The 27,935-nt window shown below is 42.1% G+C and overlaps 2 protein-coding genes across 2 annotated transcripts; one reads left to right on the forward strand and one right to left on the reverse strand.

Annotated features, from left to right (window-relative positions):
* Nucleotides 1–1,134: 1,134 nt before the first annotated feature.
* LOC139390930 (progesterone receptor-like) lies at nt 1,135–27,824 on the forward strand. Its single transcript, XM_071138329.1, has 9 exons — nt 1,135–2,400; nt 6,249–6,382; nt 6,712–6,828; nt 16,466–16,642; nt 16,861–17,070; nt 20,490–20,634; nt 20,976–21,106; nt 21,191–21,342; nt 25,749–27,824. The coding sequence occupies exons 1-9, from the start codon at nt 1,556–1,558 to the stop codon at nt 25,914–25,916; spliced, it is 2,079 nt and encodes a 692-aa protein (XP_070994430.1). The 5' UTR covers nt 1,135–1,555; the 3' UTR covers nt 25,917–27,824.
* On the reverse strand, nt 23,978–25,510 carry LOC139391119 (cyclic nucleotide-gated channel beta-1-like). The gene is made up of 4 exons (XM_071138659.1): nt 25,441–25,510; nt 25,112–25,275; nt 24,434–25,027; nt 23,978–24,347 (listed from the first exon to the last, which is right to left on the reverse strand). Exons 1-4 carry the CDS (start codon nt 25,508–25,510, stop codon nt 24,339–24,341), a joined length of 837 nt encoding a protein of 278 aa, XP_070994760.1. The 3' UTR covers nt 23,978–24,338.
* Nucleotides 27,825–27,935: the final 111 nt, after the last annotated feature.

Below are 27,935 nucleotides of genomic sequence, written 5' to 3' on the forward strand. Positions count from 1 at the left end.
GACGTGTGTGTGTGTGTTTGTGTCTGCAGTGTGTACGTGTGTGTGTCTGCAGTGTGTACGTGTGTGTGTCTGCAGTGTGTGTGTGTCTGCAGTGTGTGTGTCATGTGTTTGTCTGCAGTGTGTGTGTGTGTGTGTTTGTGTGTCTGCAGTGTGTGTGTCATGTGTTTGTCTGCAGTGTGTGTGTCATGTGTTTGTAAGGAGTGTGTTTTTCAGTAGGCCTGATATGACTGATAGGATACAGTAAGCGCTGTAAAAAAATATATATATTTTGATTCAAAGAAACCAGCTGCAATAGGATTGTGAGTTTGTTCAACAAAAAATGTTCTTGAACAAAACTCACAATCCTATTGTAGCTGGCTGCCTGACGTTGAAACAACATTGTCTTTTAGTTTTTAAAGTGTTCTGAAATCTGAGGTCTACTACACTGGAAGACAGCATCACTCTCTAAGAAAAACACAGTTATCTTCTGTGGGAAGTAGGCCATTGAACAGCTCAGTTACAAGAGCAGACTCCCAGTTAGTGAATTCATCTTAAAATAGTTTAATATTTAACCATTATTTAACTAGGCACGTCAGTTAAGAACAAATTCGTATTTTACAATGACGGCCCAAACCTTCTCCTAACCTGGATGACGCAGGGGGCCAATTGTGCGCCGCACTATGGGACTACCAATCACGGCCGGTTGTGATACAGCCCGGGATCGAACCAGGATCTGTAGTGACGCCTCGCCCCACTCAAGAGCACATATAGTTAGGTGGGACAAACAGTTTCAGTCATAGTAAGTAAATTTTTCCGGAAAATAAGGTACGTTGTAAGATAGGCTACATAAGTTCATAATGCTGTCTTAACAGATGCCATATAATTGTTAGTCATCTTATGACAGCTGACATGTTGCTGTCATGTGACAAACAGAACAAAGGATGTGCCATAGCGCTCAATCGTTGTTTCTAAACAGATTACAGGAGCGTCTGTGGGTCAGAAAAACACGGACAACTCACTATTGTTGTGTTATTGCACTGGAGGAAGAGTGTACACGTCTGTTTTGACTGTGAGATATGACGAAAAAGCAACAACACTCAGTCTCTTTACAACTTTATTAAAAATATATTTTAAATATACTTTACAGTCATAATTGTAACGGTCAAATAAGTAACTGATAGATGAAGAACACGGTGTTATAAACAGACGGTAATAACACGGTAGAGAATGCACTTTACCCTACACGAGTCACAACTTGGACACGCGCCAGCCTTTCCCTCCCGGAGGTCACAACGAATGAGCAAACGCAGAGGCGTAAGAAGGGATTTGTTGTTCATGTACTGTAGTCTCCCGTAGTTCAGCTCGGGGAGGTTATAGGTGGTGGCCCGACATAACGACATAACAGGAGTCTCTGGTTACACGGTTACGTTAAGATTTAACGTAGTTGCGTCTACTCTCACCACGGGAAAAAAAATGTAGTAGCTCCTCGTGCTTTAGGCCTACAGTGAAAACCGGAGACCTCGAGAGCACGTCTTTTTTTGGAACTGTCCGCGCCTGGGAAGAAATCAAAACAACAATGCAGAGTGGCACCAATATATCAGATACAGCCAAGGAGTTATGTGACGCGGTGTCAGTGTCTTTAGGTTTGAGTTCGCAGTTAAACGAGATAGTGGATAATGGCCCTGCCTTCTCTGCAGACTGCGGCCCAAATCATGGAAACCATTTTTCAGTCTCGGAGGAGTCATCTCCAGAGTTTGGAGCGGGCGCAAGTATGACCTCAGAGTTAACCACCCAGATGCAGAGGAAAACGACAATTAAATCAAATGATATCGGGCCATCGTTCGAAGTACATCAAGACATTTGTGGACAAAATTATGTCGGTTTTTTACAGACCCTCGAGCGCGAAAGGGACAGCGCATGGAAGGTGACGAGGCCTATGCACGAGTTGGAAATGGCCCGAGGTCTCCGTAAAAACTCGGACATGTTCGTGAATCTGGATAACGCTATTGCGCTCTCGGTGCCCTCTCAGTTTGACGAACTGTTACCTTTAAGTTCTCCATTCCGTAAAGACGCCCCAACCCCGTTATTTGGTAGGGAATTTACGGATCAATCGACCGTCAATGGCCTCATCAAAAGCAGCCTTAACAAAACCGAACGAGGACACGAGGGACCCTGTCCGGTGGCGGGTGGATCTTGGTTCTGTAAATATTTGGACAACGGAAATTGCATGTCTTGTGGAGCACGTAAAGCCTGTCCCCCTGGGGTTAACTATCAGGACTATGACCCTGGGATGCCACAAGAGGGTCATGTCCAGGAGCAAAGTTACCAAAGTGTGATGCATGAAAGCGGTCTTCAACAAGTGTATCACTCCGCTATCAAGAAGGAGAGTTCTGGATGGATGAGTGCTGACTCCAGACTGAGGTAGATATACTCTTTATAAGACACATTATTTCAATTGTTTCTTTGTTTGTTTTCACGTAAGACCAAGCGGACCAGAGGCAAATTAATGGAGCTTCTCTAACTATGTAATCATAACAAAACAACAGTAATATCAGATGTTATAATTTGTCAAATTCAATGAAGCAAAAAGGCACGAGGGGGTGTGGTATGTGGCCATAGCTGTGGTGTATTGGCCATATCTGGTTAGAGTGTTGGATTTCTAACTGAACGGTTGCAAGATAGAATCCCCGAGCTGACAGGGTAGAAATCTGTCTTTCTGCCCCTTAACGAGGTAGTTAACCCACCGTTCCTTGGCTGTCATTGAAAATAAGAATTTGTTCTTAACTGACTTGCCTAGTTAAATAAATATACCACAAACTCCTGAGCAGTAAAACAAAAATCACGTTATGTCATACCCATGGTATACTGTCTGATACCATGCCTGTCAGCCAATCAGCATTCAGAGCTCAAACCACCCAGGTTATAATAGCATTTATGTTATCTGTTATAATGACCTAATTCCCTGCACCAGCTGCCACAGAGACTCACGACAATATCCCCATGCTGGAGAGGACAGACTGCAAGTGATAGGTTATAACCACTGTCCCTTTCAGCATGGCCAGTCTCGTGACTAGGACCCAGCAGTGTGTCTGGCTCTGACACCACTGTTTACCTTCCTAACTGGTGTTTATTTCATGAGTATTAGAGTAATAGGCTTCCAGCTGACTTTACGCTGGCCTTCAACTAACCAAGGGTAATGTATTTAGTCTCAATCCACAAGGCCCAGTAGGACATAAGGCAACACTCACCACTAAAAGATGCACTGTGCAGAAATCGCTCAGACATTTCCTGGTTGCTAAAATTCTAATAGTTAAATTCTAATTTCAGTTAATGTGATAAAACAAGCGAGTATAGCGTAGAATATCATTGTGTCAAATATTGTATTTTCAATTGTTTGAAGCTGTTGTACAAAACCGAAAGTAAAACGCACAAAAACTCGAACACGAAACTTAAGCACGGGAAGCATAGAAATAGCGAACATAGAACAGCTTTCAATGAGAATGACAGATCTATAACTCACATTTCAATGTGAATTTGGTCGGGTCGCCCAAAAAGTTGTATATTACAGCTTTCATAATGATATCACACTTATTGCCAAGGCTGTGGTGTGGTGGGTCAGTCAAAGATCTAGTAGTGGATACTGATCAAGTTGAATTCATTCACATTCAAGGACCATTTAATTTATAGAAAGGCTATCCAAGGTCAAACCAACTTTGACACAGTCGCACACCAGCTTACTGACAGTAATTGGCTAAATAATTTGTCTACCTCTTTCCACCTGTAAACACACACGAGGTACCCACATCAAACCACACCCCGAAACCAACTCACGTTTGAATTCAGTCATGGCCCCTAGCATTTATTAATGAACCAATTTTAAAACGAGGCCAATTCAGGAAGCGCAGTCGCCCTTTAAACGGGTAGCTGGCTAATTTAAAATGTAAAGTTTGTCTGACTTGTTATACCTCAAAAGTAGTGTAATGTTGATCTGAGCCCGTAGTCCACACCGTCTGGTTAACAGATTCTGCTGCTACCTGAATCAGAAAGAATCTGCATGACTCAATCCCACATCAATAGGCAAGTATGTGCAGATCGGCAGGTATAGGCAGGTAGGTGCATTTCAGATGTGAGGGTGTAGCTGTAAGATCTGAAATAGTGTTTGGTGTGTGTTGTGTGATTTCAGGTGAATGTGTGTGTGTGTGTACATCTGTGTGTGTGTGTGTTTCTGTCTCTGTGTGTGTGTATGTATGTACGTCTGTGTGTGTGTATATGTGTGTACATCTGTGTGTGTGTGTTTCTGTCTGTGTGTGTGTGTATGTATGTACGTCTGTGTGTGTGTGTCTGTGTGTGTGTGTGGTTATGAAGTGTAGCTGTAAGATCTAAAAGAGTGTTACCCACATGTTAGGTGTGTGTTTACAGTAGAGGTCGGCCGATTAATCGGAATGGCCGATTAATTAAGGCCGATTTCAAGTTATCATAACAATCGGAAATCGATATTTTTGGACACCGATTTGGCCGATTAAAAAAATATATATATATATTTTTTTTTTACACCTTTATTTAATCTTTATTTAACTAGGCAAGTCAGTTAAGAACATATTCTTATTTTCAATGATGGCCTAGGAACGGTGGGTTAACTGCCTTGTTCAGGGGCAGAACGACAGATTTTTACCTTGTCAGCTCGGGGATTCAATCTTGCAACCTTACAGTTAACTAGTCTAACGCTCTAACCACCTGCCTCTCATTGCACTCCACGAGGAGCCTGACTGTTACACAAATGCAGTAAGCCAAGGTACGTTGCTAGCTAGCATTAAACGTATCTTATAAAAAACAATCAATCATAATCACTAGTTAACTACACATGGTTGATGATATTACAAGTTTATCTAGCGTGTCCTGCGTTGCATATAATCGATGCGGTGCGTATTCAGAAAAAAAGGACTGTTGCTCCAATGTGTACCTATACATAAACATCAATGCCTTTCTTAAAATCAATACACAGAAGTATAAACCTGTATATTTAGCTAAAATAAATCCAGGTTAGCAGGCAATATTAACCAGGTGAAATTGTGTCACTTCTCTTGCGTTCATTGCACGCAGAGTCAGTGTATATGCAACATTTACTGCCACCTAATTTGCCAGAATTGTATGTAATTATGACATAACATTGAAGGTTGTGCAATGTAACAGGAATATTTAGACTGATGGATGCCACCCGTTAGATAAAATACGGAACGGTTCCTTATTTTACTGAAAGAATAAACGTCTTGTTTTCGAGATGATAGTTTCCGGATTCGACCATATTAATGACCTAGTATTTCTGTGTGTTATTATGTTATAATTAAGTCTATGATTTGATAGAGCAGTCTGACTGAGCGATGGTAGGCACCAGCAGGCTCGTAAGCATTCATTCAATCAGCACTTTTGTGCGTTTTGCCAGCAGCTTTTCGCAGTGCTTCAAGCATTGAGCTGTTTATGACTTCAAGCCTATCAACACCCGAGATTAGACTGGTGTAACCGATGTGAAATGGCTAGCTAGTTAGCGGGGTGCGCGCTAATAGCGTTTCAAACGTCACTCGCTCTGAGACTTGGAGTAGTTGTTCCCCTTGCTCTGCATGGGTAACGCTGCTTCGAGGGTGGCTGTTGTCAATGTGTTCCTGGTTCGAGCCCAGGTAGCGGCGAGGAGAGGGACGGAAGCTATACTGTTACACTGGCAATACTAAAGTGCCTATAAGAACATCCAATAGTCAAAGGTATATGAAATACAAATCGTATAGAGAGAAATAGTCCTATAATTCCTATAATAACTACAACCTAAAACTTCTTGCTTGGGAATATTGAAGACTCATGTTAAAAGGAACCACCAGCTTTCATATGTTCTCATGTTCTGAGCAAGGAACTGAAACTAGCTTTCTTACATGGCACATATTGCACTTTTACTTTCTTCTCCAACACTTTGTTTTTGCATTATTTAAACCAAATTGAACATGTTTCATTATTTATTTGAGGCTTAATTGATTTTATTATTTATTATTTTAACTTATATATTAAGTTAAAATAGGTGTTCATTCAGTATTGTTGTAATTGTCATTATTACAAATACATTTTAAAAATCGTCCGATTAATCAGTATCGGCTTTTTTTGTCCTCCAATAATCGGTATCGGTGTTGAAAAATCATAATCAGTCGCCCTCAAATATGTTGCCAGTGAGAGTGTATCTGTAAGATCTGAAAGAGTGTTAGGTGTTTACAGATGTGTGTGTGTTTCAGATGTGAGGATATGTTGCCAGTGTACTTCTCAGACCGGAGGGTGTGTAAGGTATGTGGAGACGAGGCGTCAGGCTGTCACTATGGAGCTGTTACCTGTGGGAGCTGTAAGGTGTTCTTCAAGAGGGCTGCAGAGGGTGAGCCATACACACACACATATATCACTTTGTTTACATTCATTTCACTAGGCAAGTCAGTTAATTAAGAACAAATTCTTAATTATAATGACGGCCTACCCACGGGCAAACCCTCACCACGACCCTGGGCCAATTGTGTGCCGCCTTATGGGACTCCCAATCACAGCATGTTGTGATACAGCCTGGAATCGAACAAGGGTCTTTAGTGACAACTCTGGCACTGAGATGCAGTGCCTTAGATCGCTGCACCACTCGGGAGCCCCACACACATACAGGAAATGGGATATCCAACTACCCTGTAGCGGCCTTGTTTGTTTTTGTGTCCCCAGGTAAGCAGAATCACCTGTGCGCCAGCCGTAACGACTGCACCATCGACAAGCTGAGGAGGAAGAACTGTCCTTCCTGTCGTCTCAGCAGATGCTTCCGGTCTGGAATGAGCCTCAAAGGTTACAACTTTTACCATAACATACATGACTGTTAAATGGAGAGAGGGAGAGAAAGAGATCATGAAAAAGAAGGGGGAGAAGAGGGGAGCAGAGAATAAGAGGGGAGGAAGGATAGACACACATACTTGTATTTTGGTTACGGGGTCTTTGAAGAAGCAGGAATCATGACTAGGTCTTTAGGTAGGTTTTAATTGACCATGTGTTTTACTCCCTATCCAGTGACTTTCATTGGTAAATTCAGCTGCTTTTCAGGCTGCTTTTCAGGTTGCTTTTCAGGCTGCTTTGGGGAGTTTTGACAGCATGCAGCTACTTTTCCCAACTAAATTCTGCCACATACAAGAGTGGGAGAAGCGGTCTGTGCAACAGAAGTCACAGCAATGGGGCATGCACAGGCAGAGAAGCACCAGGGGAGGGGGTGTGCGGTGAGAGAGGAGGGGAAAACGTTATGTCGGGGAGTGCAGCTGTGCAGCAGCAAGTCAAAATGGTGCTGTTATGTCGTCGTGGCAACAGCAAAAACGTCATCTAGAGAGAAATCAAGGGGCCAATAGCAGATATCACTGAACAATAGTTGGCAACACTGTTTGCAACATTGTGTAGTGATTTCAGATGTGGCACCACAGGTCCCAGTGGTGGGGAGGGGAGTTGTTTTCCTGGGGCTCAGAGTTTTCTTGATCTGGTAGTAGGCTAACCAAAAGGTTACTACACAGAATACTCAAATGGCGGCGACGTAGCATAGTGTCGCAATGTTGTTTTTTGTTATTAAAGGGGAGGCTCCTTGCAGTGCGCACTGACATTCGACGTACCCTTCCCGTGGGGGCAGTGTTGTGTAGGCAATGATGTTTGCTTGATTCCTTCATCTGATCAACAGTATAGGCTATAGGCTATGCATCAAATAAGCCTATTTTGCATTGATAAGCAAATATAATCTGAGCTACTGTTCAAACAATAAACCAAACAACATTGTAGCTATTGTGAAATGGTAGAAAGTGCTGTAGGCTGATGTGGGAATACATACACAAGCAGCATATTTAACTGGAATAATGTTTTAGGTTACACCGGCGAGTAGAAGAATATTACCTGGGTATATTTTATTTTGTATTATTTATCATATTCAGTTTTTTTATATGCAAAAATAGAATCCTACTCCACCCACGTACACGCCAAAAATAGAATCCTACTCCACCCACGTACACGCCAAAAATAGAATCCTACTCCACCCACGTACACGCCAAAAATAGAATCCTACTCCACCCACGTACACACCAAAAATAGAATCCTACTCCACCCACGTACACGCCAAAAATAGAATCCTACTCCACCCACGTACACGCCAAAAATAGAATCCTACTCCACCCATGTACACGCCAAAAATAGAATCCTACTCCACCCACGTACACGCCAAAAATAGAATCCTACTCCACCCACGTACACGCCAAAAATAGAATCCTACTTCACTCACGTACACGCCAAAAATAGAATTCTACTCCACCCACGTACACGCCAAAAATAGAATCCTACTCCACCCACGTACACGCCAAAAATAGAATCCTACTTCACTCACGTACACGCCAAAAATAGAATTCTACTCCACCCACGTACACGCCAAAAATAGAATCCTACTCCACCCACGTACACGCCAAAAATAGAATCCTACTACACCCACGTACACACAAGTAGATGAACAGAGTTTAGCTTGTAGTAACTTTAACCAACTCCCAGATCCCTAGTTGTAGTAATAAATCAGCTGTAAGGTCATTTAAAAAAAACTCCTGGAAAAACTCCTGGCCCTAGGAAGGATGAAAACCCTTTACACATAGAGAACAACTGGGATTGGACAGAGACTAACAGGGCTGAGCTGGCTGTGTATGGTGTTGTGTGGCCTTTACATCTGTAATGGAATAGATACTCATACAGTGTGTTATCACTATTGTGTTAATTGATTAGTTCAAGCCAATCATTTTGGATTAAAAAGGCCTAGGTAGCCTAGCTACACAAAGTTTGATCACATTCACATTTTCTCAGGACACAAATAAATTTGCCTATTTTAGGCTATAAATGCATAGCTTAGGCTATAAAAACATGTACGTTTCCCCTGGCTCAGATGGGATCAGAGCATTTTTCATAATTATCCATATGTTGTTTTAGAAGATATTATGCATTTTACCACAAATTCCACAATTCCATCACTGCAACAATCCCCAAAAAGTAATAAACAAATCAATTGCCAATTTTTCTTACATTGCTTCCCGAATGAAAATGCCTGATTTAAAAAAAAAAATGCGCTGAAAATAAAAATATGCAAAATTAAATGATACAATTATAATTAAATTAAATTGGACTTTTTCTAAATTTGAGCTTGTTAACCATTCCAGTAATGAAAAGGCCCAATGGGGTAAAGGGGTTGTTTGAGAATAAGAACCTCATTCTGAAGGAATATAAGTAGATAAATTAAATCCTACTACTCCTCTAGATATGCATCATGGGTGGATGAAACTTTATGGAGTTTCTACAGGAAGTTGAAAAAGTGTTACGGTAATGATTTACACTAAATAAATATTATAGTTTAATGTAAACTTCAACTAGTATAACATTATTAGGATTTATGGATAGGGTTGCACATTTTGGGGAATATTCAGAGGTGGAAACTTTCCATGGGAATTAACAGGGATATATGGGAATTAATGGAAATATATGCAAATTAATGGTAATACCATTTGAATGTAGATGTTTTTTGCATTGGATATATTTACCATATCATATGGAGACAAACATAAACATTTGACCTCATAAGTAGACATACTTGCAAATGATTAAATCCTTCCAATAGAAATAAAAAAAAACAATTTTGTTTCTCATTGAACTTGAATTAAATGAGTTGACTCTTCACATGGGATGATTTCACTGAACAACAAAAGAAAGGGAATATTGAATGATCCCCAATGATTCATTGCATCACACAAAAACATTTTCAACATACATCTGTAAAATGATTGTCTAGAAACTAAAGCTTTTGTTGTCTTCCTCTCAGCCTTCCATGTCTTCTCCCTGGACCTCCTCAATGTCCACCTCTTGAACATCATACTCTGAGGCCTCATCTTCAGTGTCAGGGAGTGACAGTTATGCTAGCAAAATGCATAGCACTCAGAATTAAAAGGGTTTTACCAGGTATTGTTCATCCTGATCAGACAGGTTTTTTACATGGATGATACATTGGAGATAATATACGACAACTACTAGAAATAATAGAACATCATGAAACATATAAGAAGCCAGGAATGGTATATATAGTGGATTTTGAAAAGGCATTTGATAAAGTAAGACTGGATTTTATTTATAAATGCCTGGATTTTTTTCAATTTCGGTAATTCTCTTATAAAATGGATACAAATAATGTATAGCAACCCCAGGTGTAAAATAGTAAATAACAGCTATTTCTCAGAGAGTTTTGAATTGTCAAGAGGAGTTAAACAAGGGTGTATGCTGTCACCATATCTATTCGTTATGGCCATCGAAATGCTAGCTATTAAAATCAGATCCAATGACAACATTAGAGGATTATAAATCCAAGGCTTAAAAACAAAGGTGTCCATGTATGCCGACAACTCAAGTTTTATATTAAGTCTGCAAGCTAGATCCCTGCAATGTCTCATTGAAGATCTAGATAACTTTTCTGTACTTTCTGGACTAAAACCTAATTATGATAAGTGGACAATATTACGTATTGGATACTTAAAAAATACAACTTTTACATTACCCTGCAGTTTACCTATAAAATGGGCTGATGGTTAAGTAGACATACTCTGTATTCACATCACAAAATATATAAATATGCTCTCCACAATGAATTTCAATAGAAAACTTGTAAAAATAGACAAGATCCTGCAAATACCTGTCTATTTATGGAAAAATTGCCCTGATTAACTCCTTAATCATATCTCAGTTTACTCACTTACTTATGGCGCTGCCTACTGCTGATGATTCGTTTTTCAAATCATATGAGCAAAAAATATTTTGCTTTATCTGGGACGCTAAACCAGACAAAATAAAACGAGTCTATCTATATAATGAATATGAATTGGGTGGGTTGAGATGATTAAATATAAAATAACTAAACCTCTCTCTAAAAGCTTCACTTATTCAAAAGTTTTATTTTAACCCTAAATGGTTCTCAAGTAGATTAATAAGAAAAGCTCATCCATTGTCTAAAATTGCCTTTTTGCCTTTGTGCAGATTGCCATGTCTCATTTTCGATTAATTGAAAGTGATACTTTTTTCAAAGTATCTGTCTTTTTTCAAACAAGCATTACAGAGCTGGCTACAATTACAATGTCATCCTCCTGAAAAGATAGAACAAATATTACAACAAATATTATGGCTGAACTCAAATGTGCTGGTTGATAGAATACCTGTATTTATGGGAAAGATGTTTGAAAAGGGTATTTGGTTCTTAAATGATATTGTAAATTGTAATGGTAGAGTTATGTCCTTCATGGAGTTATCAGAATTGTACGGGAAGGTCTGCTCATTCCAAGAGTACAACTAATTGATTACAGCATTGCCCCAAAAATGGAGGAGGCGGGTGGCAGCGGGAGGAGGCAGGGAACTGGTCTGTCTACCCAATATAAAGGATCAAAACTGAAGGAGGCAGGTGGCAGTGGGAGGAGGCAGGGAACTGGTCTGTCTGCCCAATATAAAGGATCAAAACTGGCAGAGGCAGGTGGCAGTGGGAGGAGGCAGGGAACTGGTCTGTCTGCCCAATATAAAGGATCAAAACTGGCAGAGGAATAAAAATAGCATAAATAGGAAAGTATATCAGTTTCATTTGAGGACCAGGATGTTGACAACTGTGCCATACAGATTGCAAAATAGTTGGGAAGAGATATTTTTATGTACCGATTCCATGGTACAGGGTGTATGAGTTGATATATAAAACAACGCAAGATTCAAGACTTCGTGCTTTTCAGCTAAAATTATTATATTGAATTCTTGCCACCAACAAAATGTTGAATATTTGGGGCATAAAATCATCGAAGCTCTGCAGATTTTGTTGTGAGGATACAGAATCAATAGACCATTTATTTTGGTATTGTCCTCAGGTAGCCTGTTTCTGGTCTCAGGTTCAGGAATGGCTGAAAATGAATAGCATTGATCTAAAATTGACCCTTACAAATAGTACTGTTAGGAGATCAGGAGAGACCGGGTCAGTCAATTACTAATATATATATTTTTTTACCTTTATTTAACTAGGCAAGTCAGTTAAGAACAAATTCTTATTTTCAATGACGGCCTAGGAACAGTGGGTTAACTGCCTGTTCAGGGGCAGAACGACAGATTTGACCTTGTCAGCTCGGGGATTCGAACTTGCAACCTTTCGGTTACTAGTCCAACGCTCTAACCACCAGGCTACCCTGCCGCCCCAATATACTAATACTCTTAGTAAAAATATTTATCTTCAACACGCAATCTGTAGATTCTATTAGATAGATTGAAATTGTATGTTAAATATCACAGCATAGTTGAAAGATATGTGTTGCGTAAAAACACGAAGTGGGTGGCCAGCAGAGATAGATGGAATCGGCTGAGGGAAGCTGAGGGTTGGGATGTGGAATTGGAGACAAGTGGGAGTGGAGTTGCTGTGTGTGAGAGAGAATCATGGTCAAAGATAAAGGGGGGGGGGGGTCTAAATAAAACATAGTAAAAGTACATTTGAATGACACTAAGTGGCAATGTTTTTCCAACGAATGCTGGTTTGTCAGAGGCTGATGCCGTGCAGGTGTTTGTACACATGCATATACACACACTCTCATTCAAATAAACACATATAAGAACACACACATACATGTAATAGTGCCAGACATGCACACAAACATATACAGTTGGCATTGCTGTTATGATTTCAGTTGTCCTTGATGTCCTTTGTTTTAAATGTATTATTATATATATATATTTTTGCATTGTTGTTTGCTGTTTTCTTCTGTCTTTTCCTTTTGTATCTTTAGTTCATTCTCTTGGTTGTTGGTGCATTGGGGGGTTCTTGGGGGTGGGGGTTCATTCTCTTGGTTGTTGGTGCATTGGGGGGTTCTTGGGGGTGGGGGTTCATTCTCTTGGTTGTTGGTGCATTGGGGGGTTCTTGGGGGTGGGGGTTCATTCTCTTGGTTGGGTGGGGGTTCATTCTCTAGGTTGTTGGTGCATTGGGGGGTTCTTGGGGGGGGGGGTTAATTCTCTTGGTTGTTGGTGCATTGGGGGGTTCTTGGGGGTGGGGGTTCATTCTCTTGGTTGTTGTGTTGGGGGGTTGGGGGTGGGGGCATTCTCTTGGTTGTTGGTGCATTGGGGGGTTCTTGGGGGTGGGGTTGTTGGTGCAATTCTCTTGGTTGTTGGTGCATTGGGGGGTTCTTGGGGGTGGGGGTTCATTCTCTTGGTTGTTGGTGCATTGGGGGTGGGGGTTCATTCTCTTGTTGGTGCATGGGGGTTCATTCTCTTGGTTGTTGGTGCATTGTTGGTGCATTCTCTTGGTTGTTGGTGCATTTCTTGGGGGTGGGGGTTCATTCTCTTGGTTGTTGGTGCATTGGGGGGGTCTCTGGGGTGGGGGTTCATTCTCTTGGTTGTTGGTGCATTGGGGGGTTCTCTGGGGTGGGGGTTCATTCTCTTGGTTGTTGGTGCATTGGGGGGTTCTTGGGGGTGGGGGTTCATTCTCTTGGTTGTTGGTGCATTGGGGGGTTCTCTGGGGTGGGGGTTCATTCTCTTGGTTGTTGGTGCATTGGGGGGTTCTTGGGGGTGGGGGTTCATTCTCTTGGTTGTTGGTGCATTGGGGGGTTCTTGGGGGTGGGGAATGGAATTAGTTGTATTTTTATTTATTTTTTTCTGGGGGAGGAGACTGTGGGAGGGGTCTTGAATGGTTGAGGGACAGCTATTGGGGAACTGTGGGGAGATCTTGGAGGGTTCGGGTTTCACAAGATTTTGATCATGAAAAAGGAAACTATGACATATATTTTATATCACTCATGCACACGCACCCTCACATGTAATACTTTAGTGTTACCCCTTGTGTTTGTTTGTAATAAATAATAATAAATAAAAAAATAAGGACAACAGTTTTCAGCTGTGCAAACATAATTGCAAAAGGGTTTTCTAATGATCAACTTGGATTAGCTAACACAACGTGCCATTGGAACACAGGAGGAATGGTTTCTGATAATGGGCCTATGTGCGCCTATGTAGATTTTCCATAAAGAATCTGCCGTTTCCAGCTACAATACTAATTTACAACATTAACAATGTCTAAACTGTATTTTTGATCAATTTTATGTTATTTTAATGGACAAAAAATGAGCTATAAAAATAAAAAACATGGACATTTCTAAGTGACCCCAAACTTTTGAAAGGTAGTGTATATTCACCCCACCCAGAATTGTAATCAAAGCTTACCAGAAAGCATGTAGTCCTTGGCTCAGACAGTGTAGTAATGTGGGCTCAATAGCATCTCATTAGTGTGCAAGATATTGAGAATCAGCCTACATGTGATGGAAGAGTGCACTGCACATGTGATGGAAGAATGCACTGTGCATGCAGAGGGTTGCAATTCCATTGAATTGGGGATAGTTTAACCAAAATATGCCACAAGACCTAGAACTGCCTTATGTGTATCCCACATAAAAGGTTCACTGTTATAAGATAACTTTTTTGATGAATTTCAGCAAAATTCCCAGGCTTAACTTCCCATGGAAAATTTCTGGAAATTTACCGGGAAGTTTCCAACCCTTTGCAACTCTATTTATGGACAAACTGCAGTGACATATTTTGTGTTTTATTCAAATCAGTTAGGTTTTTCAAAAGTACAATTTTATAAAATGACCCAATAATTTAATCCAGACGCATTGCGGTAATGAGAATATGGGAAAATGTACAAAATTCAGGCAAAAATGTATTAAAAACTAGACATCTTAGTCCTCAGAATGATAGTTGATTTTTGCAGATGCTTCATGGTTTTATAATTCAATTTGCTACAGACATGTTTAAAACTGATTTCATGACAATCACCCACCTGCAGCTGTGGTTGTTATCAGTAGGCTAAAGTTGATCAGATTAATTGTGCATGTTGACAAATCAAGAGGCATTCAAATGTTATTTTTGGGTGGCAGGTATGGGCTTCCATATAAAACAGCTCATTGCAGCGGAGTCACTGATTCCCATGTTTTCAGTCACAATTTGCCTTTGCCACATGTAATGGTTTGCATGATATTGATACAAATGAAGCCTGGTTAGTTGTAAAGTAGGCCTTTGTACTTTTATATTTGTATGAGAGGGTTAATCCTTCACTTTTTACATGTTTACAGTAGTTAATAAAAACATGCTGTTATAACAACTCTGGACTTTTGTCTTGAAGCTAAAATGTAATGAGTGTAGCCTACAGACAAGAAAATAAACCTTTGAATTGTCTGAACATACAGGGCATTCGGAAAGTATTCAGACCCCTTGAATTTTTCCACATTTTGCTGCGTTACCGCCTTATTCTAAAATTGATGAATTGTGTTTCCTCCTCATCAATCTACACACAATACCCCGTAATGACATCACAATACCCCGTAATGACATCACAATACCCCGTAATGACATCACAATACCCCCTAATGACATCACAATACCCCGTAATGACATCACAATACCCCGTAATGACATCACAATACCCCGTAATGACATCACAATACCCCGTAATGACAAAGCAAAATGTGTCATGTCAAAATGTGTCTGTCATGTGCCTTTTACTAAAGAGTGGTTTCCGTCTGGCCACTCTCTCATAAAGGCCTGATTGGTGGAGTGCTGCAGAGATAGTTGTCCTTCAAGGAAGGTTATCCCATCTCCACAGAGGAACTCGGAAGCTCTGTCAGAGTGACCATCAGGTTCTTGGTCACCTCCCTGACCAAGGACCTTCACCCCCGATTGCTCAGTTTGGCCAGGCGGCCAGCTCTAGAAAGAGTCTTGGTGGTTCCAAACTTTTTGCATTTAAGAATGATGGAGGCCACTGTGTTCTTGGGGACCGTCAATGCTGCAGAAATGTTTTGGTACCCTTCCCCAGGTCTGTGCCTCGACACAATCCTGTCTCTGAGCTCTATGGACAATTCCTTTGACCTCATGACTTGGTTTTTTACTCTGACATGCACTGTCAACTGTAGGACCTTATATAGACAGGTATGTGCCTTTCCAAATCATGTCCCATCAATTACATTTGCAAACATTTCTAAAAACCCGTTTTCACTTTGTCATGATGGGGTATTGCATGTAGAATGTTGAGGGAAAAAATATATTTAATCCATTTTAGAAAAAGTAGCGTCTGAATGCTTTCTGGTTGTGTTGTACATGCTTGTGAATTGTTGCATTATCTAGTAGTGTAATATTTCAGAAGAAAAGTCTCTGTCATTGTTAAATAGTTTGTGTCTTCTCGCTAGTGGCTACTGTGATATTTACGGTCAATTTGAGCTACGGACCAAGAATGTCACATGGCCAGCAGCCACGGCAATGATGTAATGTGAATGGAAAAATAGCTTTCTTTATCTCCACCCCGCTCCTCAGACTCCTTCATATCTCCTAGTGGTAATGGGGCCTTTCTCTCTGTCCTACTTCTGTGTGTGGTGCATTTCAGGCCGGAAGCTGAGGGGAGCTGGCCCGCTGAAAGGAGGAGTGGAGGGGGGAACACAGGCACCCGGCAAAGAGAGGACTGGAGAGAGGGGAGGAGAGAGGACTGGAGAGAGGCCTGGAGAGAGCGGAGGAGAGAGGACTGGGGGATTACAGTTATCCACCATTTCCCCACAGGCTAAATGTGAGGATCAATATTACCATATGTAAAATATTTTTCTTAACCAGAATGCTATTTTTTCAAGTGAGCCCTGACTAAGAAAGCAGTTACAACTCAATTCAGAATTTACCCCAACCCTGGATGAAAGGCAGCACATATCCAGTCTCAACTGGTTTCATTTTGTCTCTCATCTCATGTCTCAATTCACCTTGCCTTGTTTCATCTCATATCCCTCTCTGCAGGCTGTGCTGCGTGGCAGGCTCCCGCTCTTGGCCCCTCCCCCAGTCTACGCCCCTCCCTCCTCAACATTCTGAGTTCCATTGAGCCAGGAATGGTCAACGCAGGCCATGACACCTCCCAGCCAGACTGTTTCGCCTCCCTACTGTCCAGCCTCAACGAGCTGGGAGAGAGACAACTGGTGTCTGTGGTGAACTGGGCTAAAGCCATGCCAGGTAAACCATTCTTCATGTATTCTACTGTTACCTAACCACTACATGTTACCATTCCTGTATCCTACTGTTACCTAACCACTACATGTTACCAACCCTTTATCCTACTGTTACCTAACCACTACATGTTACCAACCCTGTATCCTACTGTTACCTAACCACTACATGTTACCAACCCTGTATCCTACTGTTACCTAACCACTACATGTTACCAACCCTGTATCCTACTGTTACCTAACCACTACATGTTACCAACCCTGTATTCTACTGTTACCTAACCACTACATGTTACCATTCCTGTATCCTACTGTTACCTAACCACTACATGGTACCAACCCTGTATTCTACTGTTACCTAACCACTACATGTTACCATTCCTGTATCCTACTGTTACCTAACCACTACATGTTACCAACCCTGTATCCTACTGTTACCTAACCACTACATGTTACCATTCCTGTATCCTACTGTTACCTAACCACTACATGTTACCATTCCTATATCCTACTGTTACCTAACCACTACATGTTACCAACCCTGTATCCTACTGTTACCTAACCACTACATGTTACCAACCCTGTATCCTACTGTTACCTAACCACTACATGTTACCAACCCTGTATCCTACTGTTACCTAACCACTACATGTTACCATTCCTGTATCCTACTGTTACCTAACCACTACATGTTACCAACCCTGTATCCTACTGTTACCTAACCACTACATGTTACCAACCCTGTATCCTACTGTTACCTAACCACTACATGGTACCAACCCTGTATTCTACTGTTACCTAACCACTACATGTTACCATTCCTGTATCCTACTGTTACCTAACCACTACATGTTACCAACCCTGTATCCTACTGTTACCTAACCACTACATGTTACCAACCCTGTATCCTACTGTTACCTAACCACTACATGTTACCAACCCTGTATCCTACTGTTACCTAACCACTACATGTTACCAACCCTGTATCCTACTGTTACCTAACCACTACATGTTACCAACCCTGTATCCTACTGTTACCTAACCACTACATGTTACCAACCCTGTATCCTACTGTTACCTAACCACTACATGTTACCATTCCTGTATCCTACTGTTACCTAACCACTACATGTTACCATTCCGGTATCCTACTGTTACCTAACCACTACATGGTACCAACCCTGTATCCTACTGTTACCTAACCACTACATGTTACCAACCCTGTATCCTACTGTTACCTAACCACTACATGTTACCAACCCTGTATCCTACTGTTACCTAACCACTACATGTTACCAACCCACTAACCCTGTATCCTACTGTTACCTAACCACTACATGTTACCAACCCTGTATCCTACTGTTACCTAACCACTACATGTTACCATTCCTGTATCCTACTGTTACCTAACCACTACATGGTACCAACCCTGTATCCTACTGTTACCTAACCACTACATGGTACCAACCCTGTATCCTGCTGTTACCTAACCACTACATGTTACCATTCCTGTATCCTACTGTTACCTAACCACTACATGTTACCAACCCACTAACCCTGTATCCTGCTGTTACCTAACCACTACATGGTACCAACCCTGTATCCTACTGTTACCTAACCACTACATGTTACCAACCCACTAACCCTGTATCCTGCCGTTACCTAACCACTACATGGTACCAACCCACTAACCCAGGTGTGATAGAGAGAGCTGGGGGACAGACAGCTGGTCTGTGTATGACTGATACCATTGCTGTAGCCTGTCCTTCCCACCAGAGGGGGCTCTACTCGTCACGTATTTTATTCTCCCTGCACTGTGTGTTTCAAAGAGCTGCATGTAGAAAACCAGATGTCAGTGATCCAGTCTTCATGGCTGGGGTTGATGATGTTCTCTGTGTAGGTTTCAGACAGCTGCATGTAGAAGACCAGATGTCAGTGATCCAGTCTTCATGGCTGGGGTTGATGATGTTCTCTGTGTAGGTTTCAGACAGCTGCATGTAGAAGACCAGATGTCAGTGATCCAGTCTTCATGGCTGGGGTTGATGATGTTCTCTCTGTGTAGGTTTCAGACAGCTGCATGTAGAAGACCAGATGTCAGTGATCCAGTCTTCATGGCTGGGGTTGATGATGTTCTCTCTGTGTAGGTTTCAGACAGCTGCATGTAGAAGACCAGATGTCAGTGATCCAGTCTTCATGGCTGGGGTTGATGATGTTCTCTCTGTGTAGGTTTCAGACAGCTGCATGTAGAAGACCAGATGTCAGTGATCCAGTCTTCATGGCTGGGGTTGATGATGTTCTCTCTGTGTAGGTTTCAGACAGCTGCATGTAGAAGACCAGATGTCAGTGATCCAGTCTTCATGGCTGGGGTTGATGATGTTCTCTCTGTGTAGGTTTCAGACAGCTGCATGTAGAAGACCAGATGTCAGTGATCCAGTCTTCATGGCTGGGGTTGATGATGTTCTCTCTGTGTAGGTTTCAGACAGCTGCATGTAGAAGACCAGATGTCAGTGATCCAGTCTTCATGGCTGGGGTTGATGATGTTCTCTCTGTGTAGGTTTCAGACAGCTGCATGTAGAAGACCAGATGTCAGTGATCCAGTCTTCATGGCTGGGGTTGATGATGTTCTCTGTGTAGGTTTCAGACAGCTGCATGTAGAAGACCAGATGTCAGTGATACAGTCTTCATGGCTGGGGTTGATGATGTTCTCTGTGTGTAGGTTTCAGACAGCTGCATGTAGAAGACCAGATGTCAGTGATCCAGTCTTCATGGCTGGGGTTGATGATGTTCTCTCTGTGTAGGTTTCAGACAGCTGCATGTAGAAGACCAGATGTCAGTGATCCAGTCTTCATGGCTGGGGTTGATGATGTTCTCTGTAGGTTTCAGACAGCTGCATGTAGAAGACCAGATGTCAGTGATCCAGTCTTCATGGCTGGGGTTGATGATGTTCTCTGTATGTATCAGACAGCTGCATGTAGAAGACCAGATGTCAGTGATCCAGTCTTCATGGCTGGGGTTGATGATGTTCTCTGGCTGTGTAGGTTTCAGACAGCTGCATGTAGAAGACCAGATGTCAGTGATCCAGTGCTGCTGGATGGTGATGATGATGATACAGTCTTCTCTGTGTAGGTTTCAGACAGCTGCATGTAGAAGACCAGATGTCAGTGATCCAGTCTTCATGGCTGGGGTTGATGATGTTCTCTCTGTGTAGGTTTCAGACAGCTGCATGTAGAAGACCAGATGTCAGTGATCCAGTCTTCATGGCTGGGGTTGATGATGTTCTCTGTGTAGGTTTCAGACAGCTGCATGTAGAAGACCAGATGTCAGTGATCCAGTCTTCATGGCTGTGTAGGTTTCAGACAGCTGGTAGAAGACCAGATGTCAGTGATCCAGTCTTCATGGCTGGGGTTGATGATGTTCTCTGTGTAGGTTTCAGACAGCTGCATGTAGAAGACCAGATGTCAGTGATCCAGTCTTCATGGCTGGGGTTGATGGTGTTCGCTCTGGGCTGGAGGTCTTACACTAACACAGATGCTAGAGAGCTCTACTTCGCTCCTGACCTCATCTTTAACGAGTGAGTACTATTGTCTTGCTGAATACAATATTGATGACAATCTCTCTCTGTCTCTAGACAATAGACAAGGGAAATGTTTGAAATTTGAAATGTTATATTATTGGTTATATAACAACACTCTCAATCAATTTCACTCCCTCTCATCCTAACTCCCTCTCATCCTAACTCCCTCTCATCCTAACTCCCCCTCTCTCTCCCTCGCAATTCAATTTATTAGCATGGGAAACACATGTTACCAAATGGAATAGACAATAAAAAAATGGGAATAGAAATAAACAAACATTACACTCTCTCTCCTCACCCTCTTTCTCTCCGTCCGTCTGTCTGTCTCTCCACCCCAGTCAGAGGATGCGTGTGTCCAGTATGTACGAACACTGTGTCCAGTTCCGTCTGCTGTCCCAGAGGTTCTGTATGCTCAGAGTCACCCAGGACGAGTTCCTCTGTATGAAGGCTCTGCTCCTCTTCAGCATCAGTGAGTCACATCACTGACACACTGAAACTAAGTGACTGTATCATTATCTGGTTCAATATTAGCTTATTTCTTTGTGTCTTTTAGTCCCTGTGGAGGGTCTGAGGAATCAGAAGTGTTTTGACGAGCTGAGGATCTCTTACATCAAGGAGCTGGTTTGTCTGGCCAGCCAACATGGAGAAAAACACCATACACAACGCCTGTTCCAGCTAACACAGCTACTGGACTTCCTACACCCGGTAATATTACCTAACCCTGACCTCTAACCCCTAACCCATACACAACGTCTGTTCCAGCTAACACAGCTACTGGACTTCCTACACCCGGTAATATACACTAACCCTGACCTCTAACCCCTAACCCATACACAACGCCTGTTCCAGCTAACACAACTACGTCCATTAATTTAATGATAATAATAATGATACTAGATTGAATTAGTATAGCGCTTTTCATTACAGCAAGAATCTCAACGACGCTCTTAAAACAGCCTAATCTTTCAGTTAGCCTATTGACAGTTCTAGCTGGAAGGTCTTTCACAGTCATCCACAGTCTTTCACAGTCATCCACAGTCTTTTACAGTCATCCACAGAGGCAGGTGCCAGTTCAACAGGTCACATCCTGTGTCCAATCCACTCTACATGTCCACTTACCTGACCCGTCCACGTCTCTACCGACCGAGGCCCAGATGAAGAGTTGAGGCCCAGATGAAGGGTTGAAGCCCAGATGAAGGGTTGAGGCCCAGATGAAGGGTTGAGGCCCAGATGAAGGGTTGAAGCCCAGATGAAGGGTTGAAGGGTTGAGGCCCAGGTGAAGGGTTGAGGCCCAGATGAAGGGTTGAGGCCCAGATGAAGGGTTGAAGCCCAGATGAAGGGTTGAAGCCCAGATGAAGGGTTTGAAGGGTTGAGGCCCAGATGAAGGGTTGAGGCCCAGATGAAGGGTTGAAGCCCAGATGAAGGGTTGAAGCCCAGATGAAGGACGGGCCGAGATTGAGCAGGGTTGAAACGATGCTTAGATACAGGGGGGAAACAAGTTAGAAGTCAGGTAACCTCTTCCCTTGGTAAACTCCTCTGAAAAACATGTAGCACCAACCTGGGTGAAGTAATGCAGCTGCTAAGCTTTATGGCATGAAGCTCACTACAGTCAAAAGCAATAGTCCACCTTGAAATAAACTACTGGGGAAAACCTCTGCCATCTTCAAAATTCTCCAAGCCTCTGCCATCTCGTTTCAAATAAAGTTGGTAGCTAAATAGCTAGCTTATCAGTTCAGTTGGTAAAATAACTGACTTGACGATCTTGCACTGCCGTGGATCAATATATTGTAATGAATCAGGCAGGAAGTGCGGCTCGAACCCTCAACCTTCTGGCCCGAAGCCCAGAGCGCAACAACAGTCGATATCCGCACTTATAAACCCAGGGTTGCTACAATATATACAATCAAAACTTACTTAGCTAACAAAATAAAAAGTTGATCAAAAAAGAAAACAACTAAAACTTCAAATATGTACAATATTTACAGAGCTCTCTGCGCCATGGCAACCGAACAGAACTGCCCTATCCTTGACCTCTAACACCTGTTCTAGCTAACCCAGCCAGTGGACTACCTTCAGCAGGTAATATAGACCTACTACCAAGGGCCAGCCTAGCTTTTTGTGGGCCTGTCATGGCAAATAATGACCCCTGGCCAAATAGTGTCCCCTTCTGCGTCACAATGGAATTCGATAAATTATTAGCGTCCGTTGCTATATCAACGGTGGGATTATCTAATTACAGCCTAAATGACGTTCTTTTCATCATCGCTATGCAGACAAGGCGGATTTCCGCAGCAATTTCGCTGTTTAAACAAGTTTTATTTAGCTGACAAAATGAAAACATTCATTCAAACTACTATTGGGAACCTTGTTAACATTACAACATGAAATCCATGTCTTAAACATTATTACGTTTCGGAAATGTCAAAGAAAACGTGTAATCTGCTTGACACATTAAAGTTACTTACCTTACAGACCAGGAAGTCTTACAGACCAGGAAGTCTTACAGACCAGGAAGTCAGATCATTGTCACTCATATGTATGTCTGTTGGATTCATACACTGGCTTGTCTGGCCGTCATGTTTCAATTTGATCGTGCCCTCCCCTTATCTACGCTGAAATAATATATTTTCACTAGACCTCCTTTAGGATTCATGTTGTTCTATCTCACATAGCTCATTAGTACCCCCTTGTGGTTGAATATATATGTATCTATTGTCGGTCCTAGGATACAACAATGTATAATGTAGAACAAATAAATACCACCAAATGATACCTTACAACAATGAACACCTTGTGAAACAGCTGTGAAAAGCAACCTAGCAATATTTCAGATTTTAATACATAAACTTCCATAGTTTTTGGTACAGTTGTGTCATTCATTTTTTGTACACTAACATGGCAATCAATAGACTAAAACACTGAATTCTGGTGTGTGCAATATAGAGGAGGGGGTTGCTGTGTGGGTGGGTGGTTCTGCCTGTCACCTATTCTCAACAGGCAGTCAGTCTCAGAAGGGAGACTTGAAGAGGGAGACTGCAAAGTTCAGGCTCTGATGCTCTCTTTTTTCTGAGTGTTTGCAGTGCTAGTGTTTTTAGTTCATCTGTGTATCTCACATATTATGTGCCCAGTATGATAGAGTATGATAGAAAATGATAGAGTATGATTATAGAGTATGATAGAGTAGGATAGAGAATGATAGAGTAGAATAGAGTAGGATAGAGTAGGATAAAGTATGATAGAGAATGATAGAGTATGATAGAGTAGAATAGAGTAGTATAGAGTAGGATATTGGAGAAGTACATTTTTATAGGCTTAGCATAACTGCTATTTCTTGCTTTTCTTATTGTTTCTGTCAACCAAAGCTGAGCATACTTTGTCTATTGGGCTTCACTGAAGTGTAGGGCGTCAGTGCTTCCATTGGTCGACCGTCCAAGTGCTCCAACTGGAGAAGGGGAACTGAAACTAGCTTCAGGTTATTTTGTGTGCAAATGCAAATAGTTCTGATATTTTCTATATTCACTTTAACTGATGGTGACCCCAGCTAGGAGTGAGAGAGCAGTGAGGTTTCCCAGGTGTCGTTTTTCTTTCCTCCATCTTCCAAACCTAGTAATTCGCCCTGATGTCGCAGCACTTGGTCCCCTTCTTCATTCTGCTCCGGTAGCTCTCCTTCTGTTTCTCCTGTGCCTCGTCCATGTTCAGTCTCACCTTGACTGATAACAGGAATAAATGCTATTCTATTTCTTACATATCTCTTGGAGGGACAGAAAATATATTGACAGAGGACAATCATTTTTACCTGGTCGAAAACCTCCACGTCCTCCTCAGTCCGTGCCTGGAGGTACTGTAGTCCTCGAGGGTTCTGATCTGGTTCAACAGCTTCCACGTCCTCCTCAGTCCGTGCCTGGAGGTACTGTAGTCCTCGAGGGTTCTGATCTGGTTCGACAGCCTCTACGTCCTCCTCAGTCCGTGCCTGAAGGTACTGTAGTCCTCGAGAGTTCTGATCTGGTTCGACAGCCTCCACGTCCTCCTCAGTCCGTGCCTGGAGGTACTGTAGTCCTCGAGGGTTCTGATCTGGTTCGACAGCTTCCACGTCCTCCTCAGTCCGTGCCTGGAGGTACTGTAGTCCTCGAGAGTTCTGATCTGGTTCGACAGCCTCCACGTCCTCCTCAGTCCGTGCCTGGAGGTACTGTAGTCCTCGAGAGTTCTGATCTGGTTCGACAGCCTCCACGTCCTCCTCAGTCCGTGCCTGAAGGCACTGTAGTCCTCGAGGGTTCTGATCTGGTTCGACAGCTTCCACGTCCTCCTCAGTCCGTGCCTGAAGGTACTGTAGTCCTCGAGGGTTCTGATCTGGTTCGACAGCTTCCACCACATCAGGTGGGGTTTCAGTGATCTGAAAGTACCTTATATATAAAATAGCAATAGACAAACAACATCAGTATATGCAATGATTGTATATACAATTGCATTGTTTTACCTCAGTCAACAGCTGCGACTCCTGTCCGTACTCGGTGGAGGCTTGGATGCTGCTGTTGTGTGCAAAGAGAATTACCTTCCAGTAGTTCTCCCAACCTTCCTGGTAGCAATCAAGGGACTTGCCCATGACATGTCTGGAGGGTTTGGTTGGTCCATTCACCAAACCTGGAGGAGTGGGTAGGAAAGGGATATCTATTGAAATAGGTCTGTTTATGTACCACGGAAAAACTAATTGTAAAAAATAAATAAAACAAACCATTGGTGACAGAATATAACCTATAATATCCGTAACTTGTTCCAGTGTTCATGACCTCGGTCACTCAAGATGACAGTGGGTGTTGAAGATGTCCGTCATTGTCTTGGAGGTGGCCTCGCCAGTCTCGTCCTCGATGGGTATCATACAAAACAAAAATCTATTTTTGGTTTCAGGCACCTTTTTTAATGGGTTACAGAAGGGAATTTACAGTTAAGCACATTCTCTTCCTGTACTGAGCTTTATGGGTATTGTCGCCTATACCCAGGGCCGGCCCTGCTTCTACCCCTAACCACTAACCCCTGACTTGTTCAACCTCCCCCGCTTTGGTGTTACTGACAGTTGACTCCCTCTCTCCCCCCCCCTCTCTCTCTCTCACTCTCAGATTGTGAGGAAGCTGCACCAGTTCACCTATGATCTGTTTATCCAGGCCCAGTCTCTGCCCACCAGAGTCAGCTATCCAGAGATGATCTCTGAGATCGTCAGCGTTCACGTGCCCAAGATACTCACAGGCATAGTTCAGCCAATCCTCTTTCACAATGCACCTTGCTAGAGGATCATCCCATCGCAATGCACCTTGCTAGAGGGTCATCCTATCACAATGCACCTTGTTAGACGGTCATCCTATCACAAAACACCCTGCAAGTGGTTCAACTTATCACAAAACTTCCTGCTAGAGGTTCAACCCAGGGCAGGCCCTAGGCACAAGGTACTTTTTTGGGGGGGGGGGACTCAGTAATGTTGAGAGTTAAAGTAAAATACACAAGGTGACATTTTTAAATGTGTTAGTGAATCAGCAGTTTTTGTTAGTGCTTCAGCAGTGTCAGCCTCTGAATTAGCCCCTGTCAGCAAACATTTATTTAGATTGGTAAGTTAGCCAGCTGTCTACGCCTTATAGTAATCATGGCCAACTAATGACCAGGCACGCATGTACCCTGACCTCCAGGGGACCTCAATTGATGTTGTCAGTCACTCTCACTCAGATATCATAAGTCATGGCAAAATGTGTAGAATTGTAGGAAATGTGCTTTAAAACTTGATCATTTCTCTCCACCCCCTGGCAGTATTTGTAGAATTGTAGGAAATTTGCTTTAAAACTTGATAATTTCTCTCCACCCCTGGCAGTATTTGTAGAATTGTTGGAAATTTGCTCTAAATCTGCAAGATCTTCTGGCTGCCCCATTTGAAGAAAAATGTGTAGAATTTGATAAAATGTGATTTAAAACCACCAAATTTTCTCTACACCCCATAGCTAAATGCGAATGTGAATTTTAGGAAATGTACTTTAAAACTTAAATTTGCTTTATCTGTGCCGTCAAGAGGGCTAGGGCCAGCCCTGGTTCAATATATCACAAAAACCTTACTAGAGGACCAACCATTGTCTGTACATGAATGGGCAAAGCCGTCGATGATGTCACACCATTAATTCCTATGTGAAGACTCAATGTCGCATTTGAAGGTTAGGAAGTCGGTTTTAGCTTGCTAAAGTGCCGTCTCATGGGGATATGTTGCTGCCTGCAACCGAAGGCCGACCAGGGTACTGCAGGCTACCATAGCAACTCAATTATCCTTATAACTTCTTTGTATAATTTTATTTTTTTAATAATCAGTTCAAGGACATACATCTGTTCTAATATAATCAATTATTGGTAACATGGTTGTGTTTGAATGATTTTTTGTTTTTTCTCTCTATTATTGACAACAAAGATTGCCATTTTCCCATTCACTATAATGGGAGATCCTGCTTTCTGGAAACAACAGCCTTCAGTACCGCAGTCGGCCTTGAACTTCATGGCTTCAATGAGAGGGGTCCGTTGGTCCCCCCAGGGTTGATTACGTTACAACCCCTGATCTCAAGCTAGGGTTTGATCCTGAATGTACATTTCAGACTGTTGGTTTTCTCTCTTTTCAGTTAACTGTTATATACTCTTTTATAGTTTCAGTAAATGTAGTAGTATGCTTAACACTGTCAAAATAAGTCAGCATTCTTCTGAATAACACATCGTTCATACTCTACAGACATTCATATATAACACTATCTGTAAATATAAAATGCATTATACGTTGCATATTCTATTAAAAACAAATCATACTTCTTTAAAATTCTAACAAATGAAACAATCTATATTCCACATCACTGGGTCTTTGTTTGGCATCATGTGATCTGTATCTTAAGTATTCTATAAGTGACGGAAACACATACAGGTTGTATCCAAAATGACATCCAAACCCTTTTAGTGCACTACATTTGAGTAGGACCCATAGGGCTCTGGTCAAAACTAGTGCACTATATAGGGAATAGGGTGCCAATTTCTGACTCAATTTTCCATAAAAAAGCTTATATTTCTCCCTCAGGTAAGGTGTTACCATCTATTGGAGTATTGAGCTTCATCAATACTTTATCCTATCTGAGTTCATATGTGTACTTACCAAATAAATACCGTACCGCACTATTCCAAAAGGTGTTGTTCTTTTCAGTGAGGTTATATGTTCAGTTCACGACGTTGCAGAAAGGAAACCAAGCCAACACAATTCCCTAATTCTACTTGAGAAACACAATACATTTATATCT

The sequence above is a fragment of the Oncorhynchus clarkii genome, chromosome 31 (assembly GCF_045791955.1).
Source record: "Oncorhynchus clarkii lewisi isolate Uvic-CL-2024 chromosome 31, UVic_Ocla_1.0, whole genome shotgun sequence".
Taxonomy (NCBI): Eukaryota; Metazoa; Chordata; class Actinopteri; order Salmoniformes; family Salmonidae; genus Oncorhynchus; species Oncorhynchus clarkii.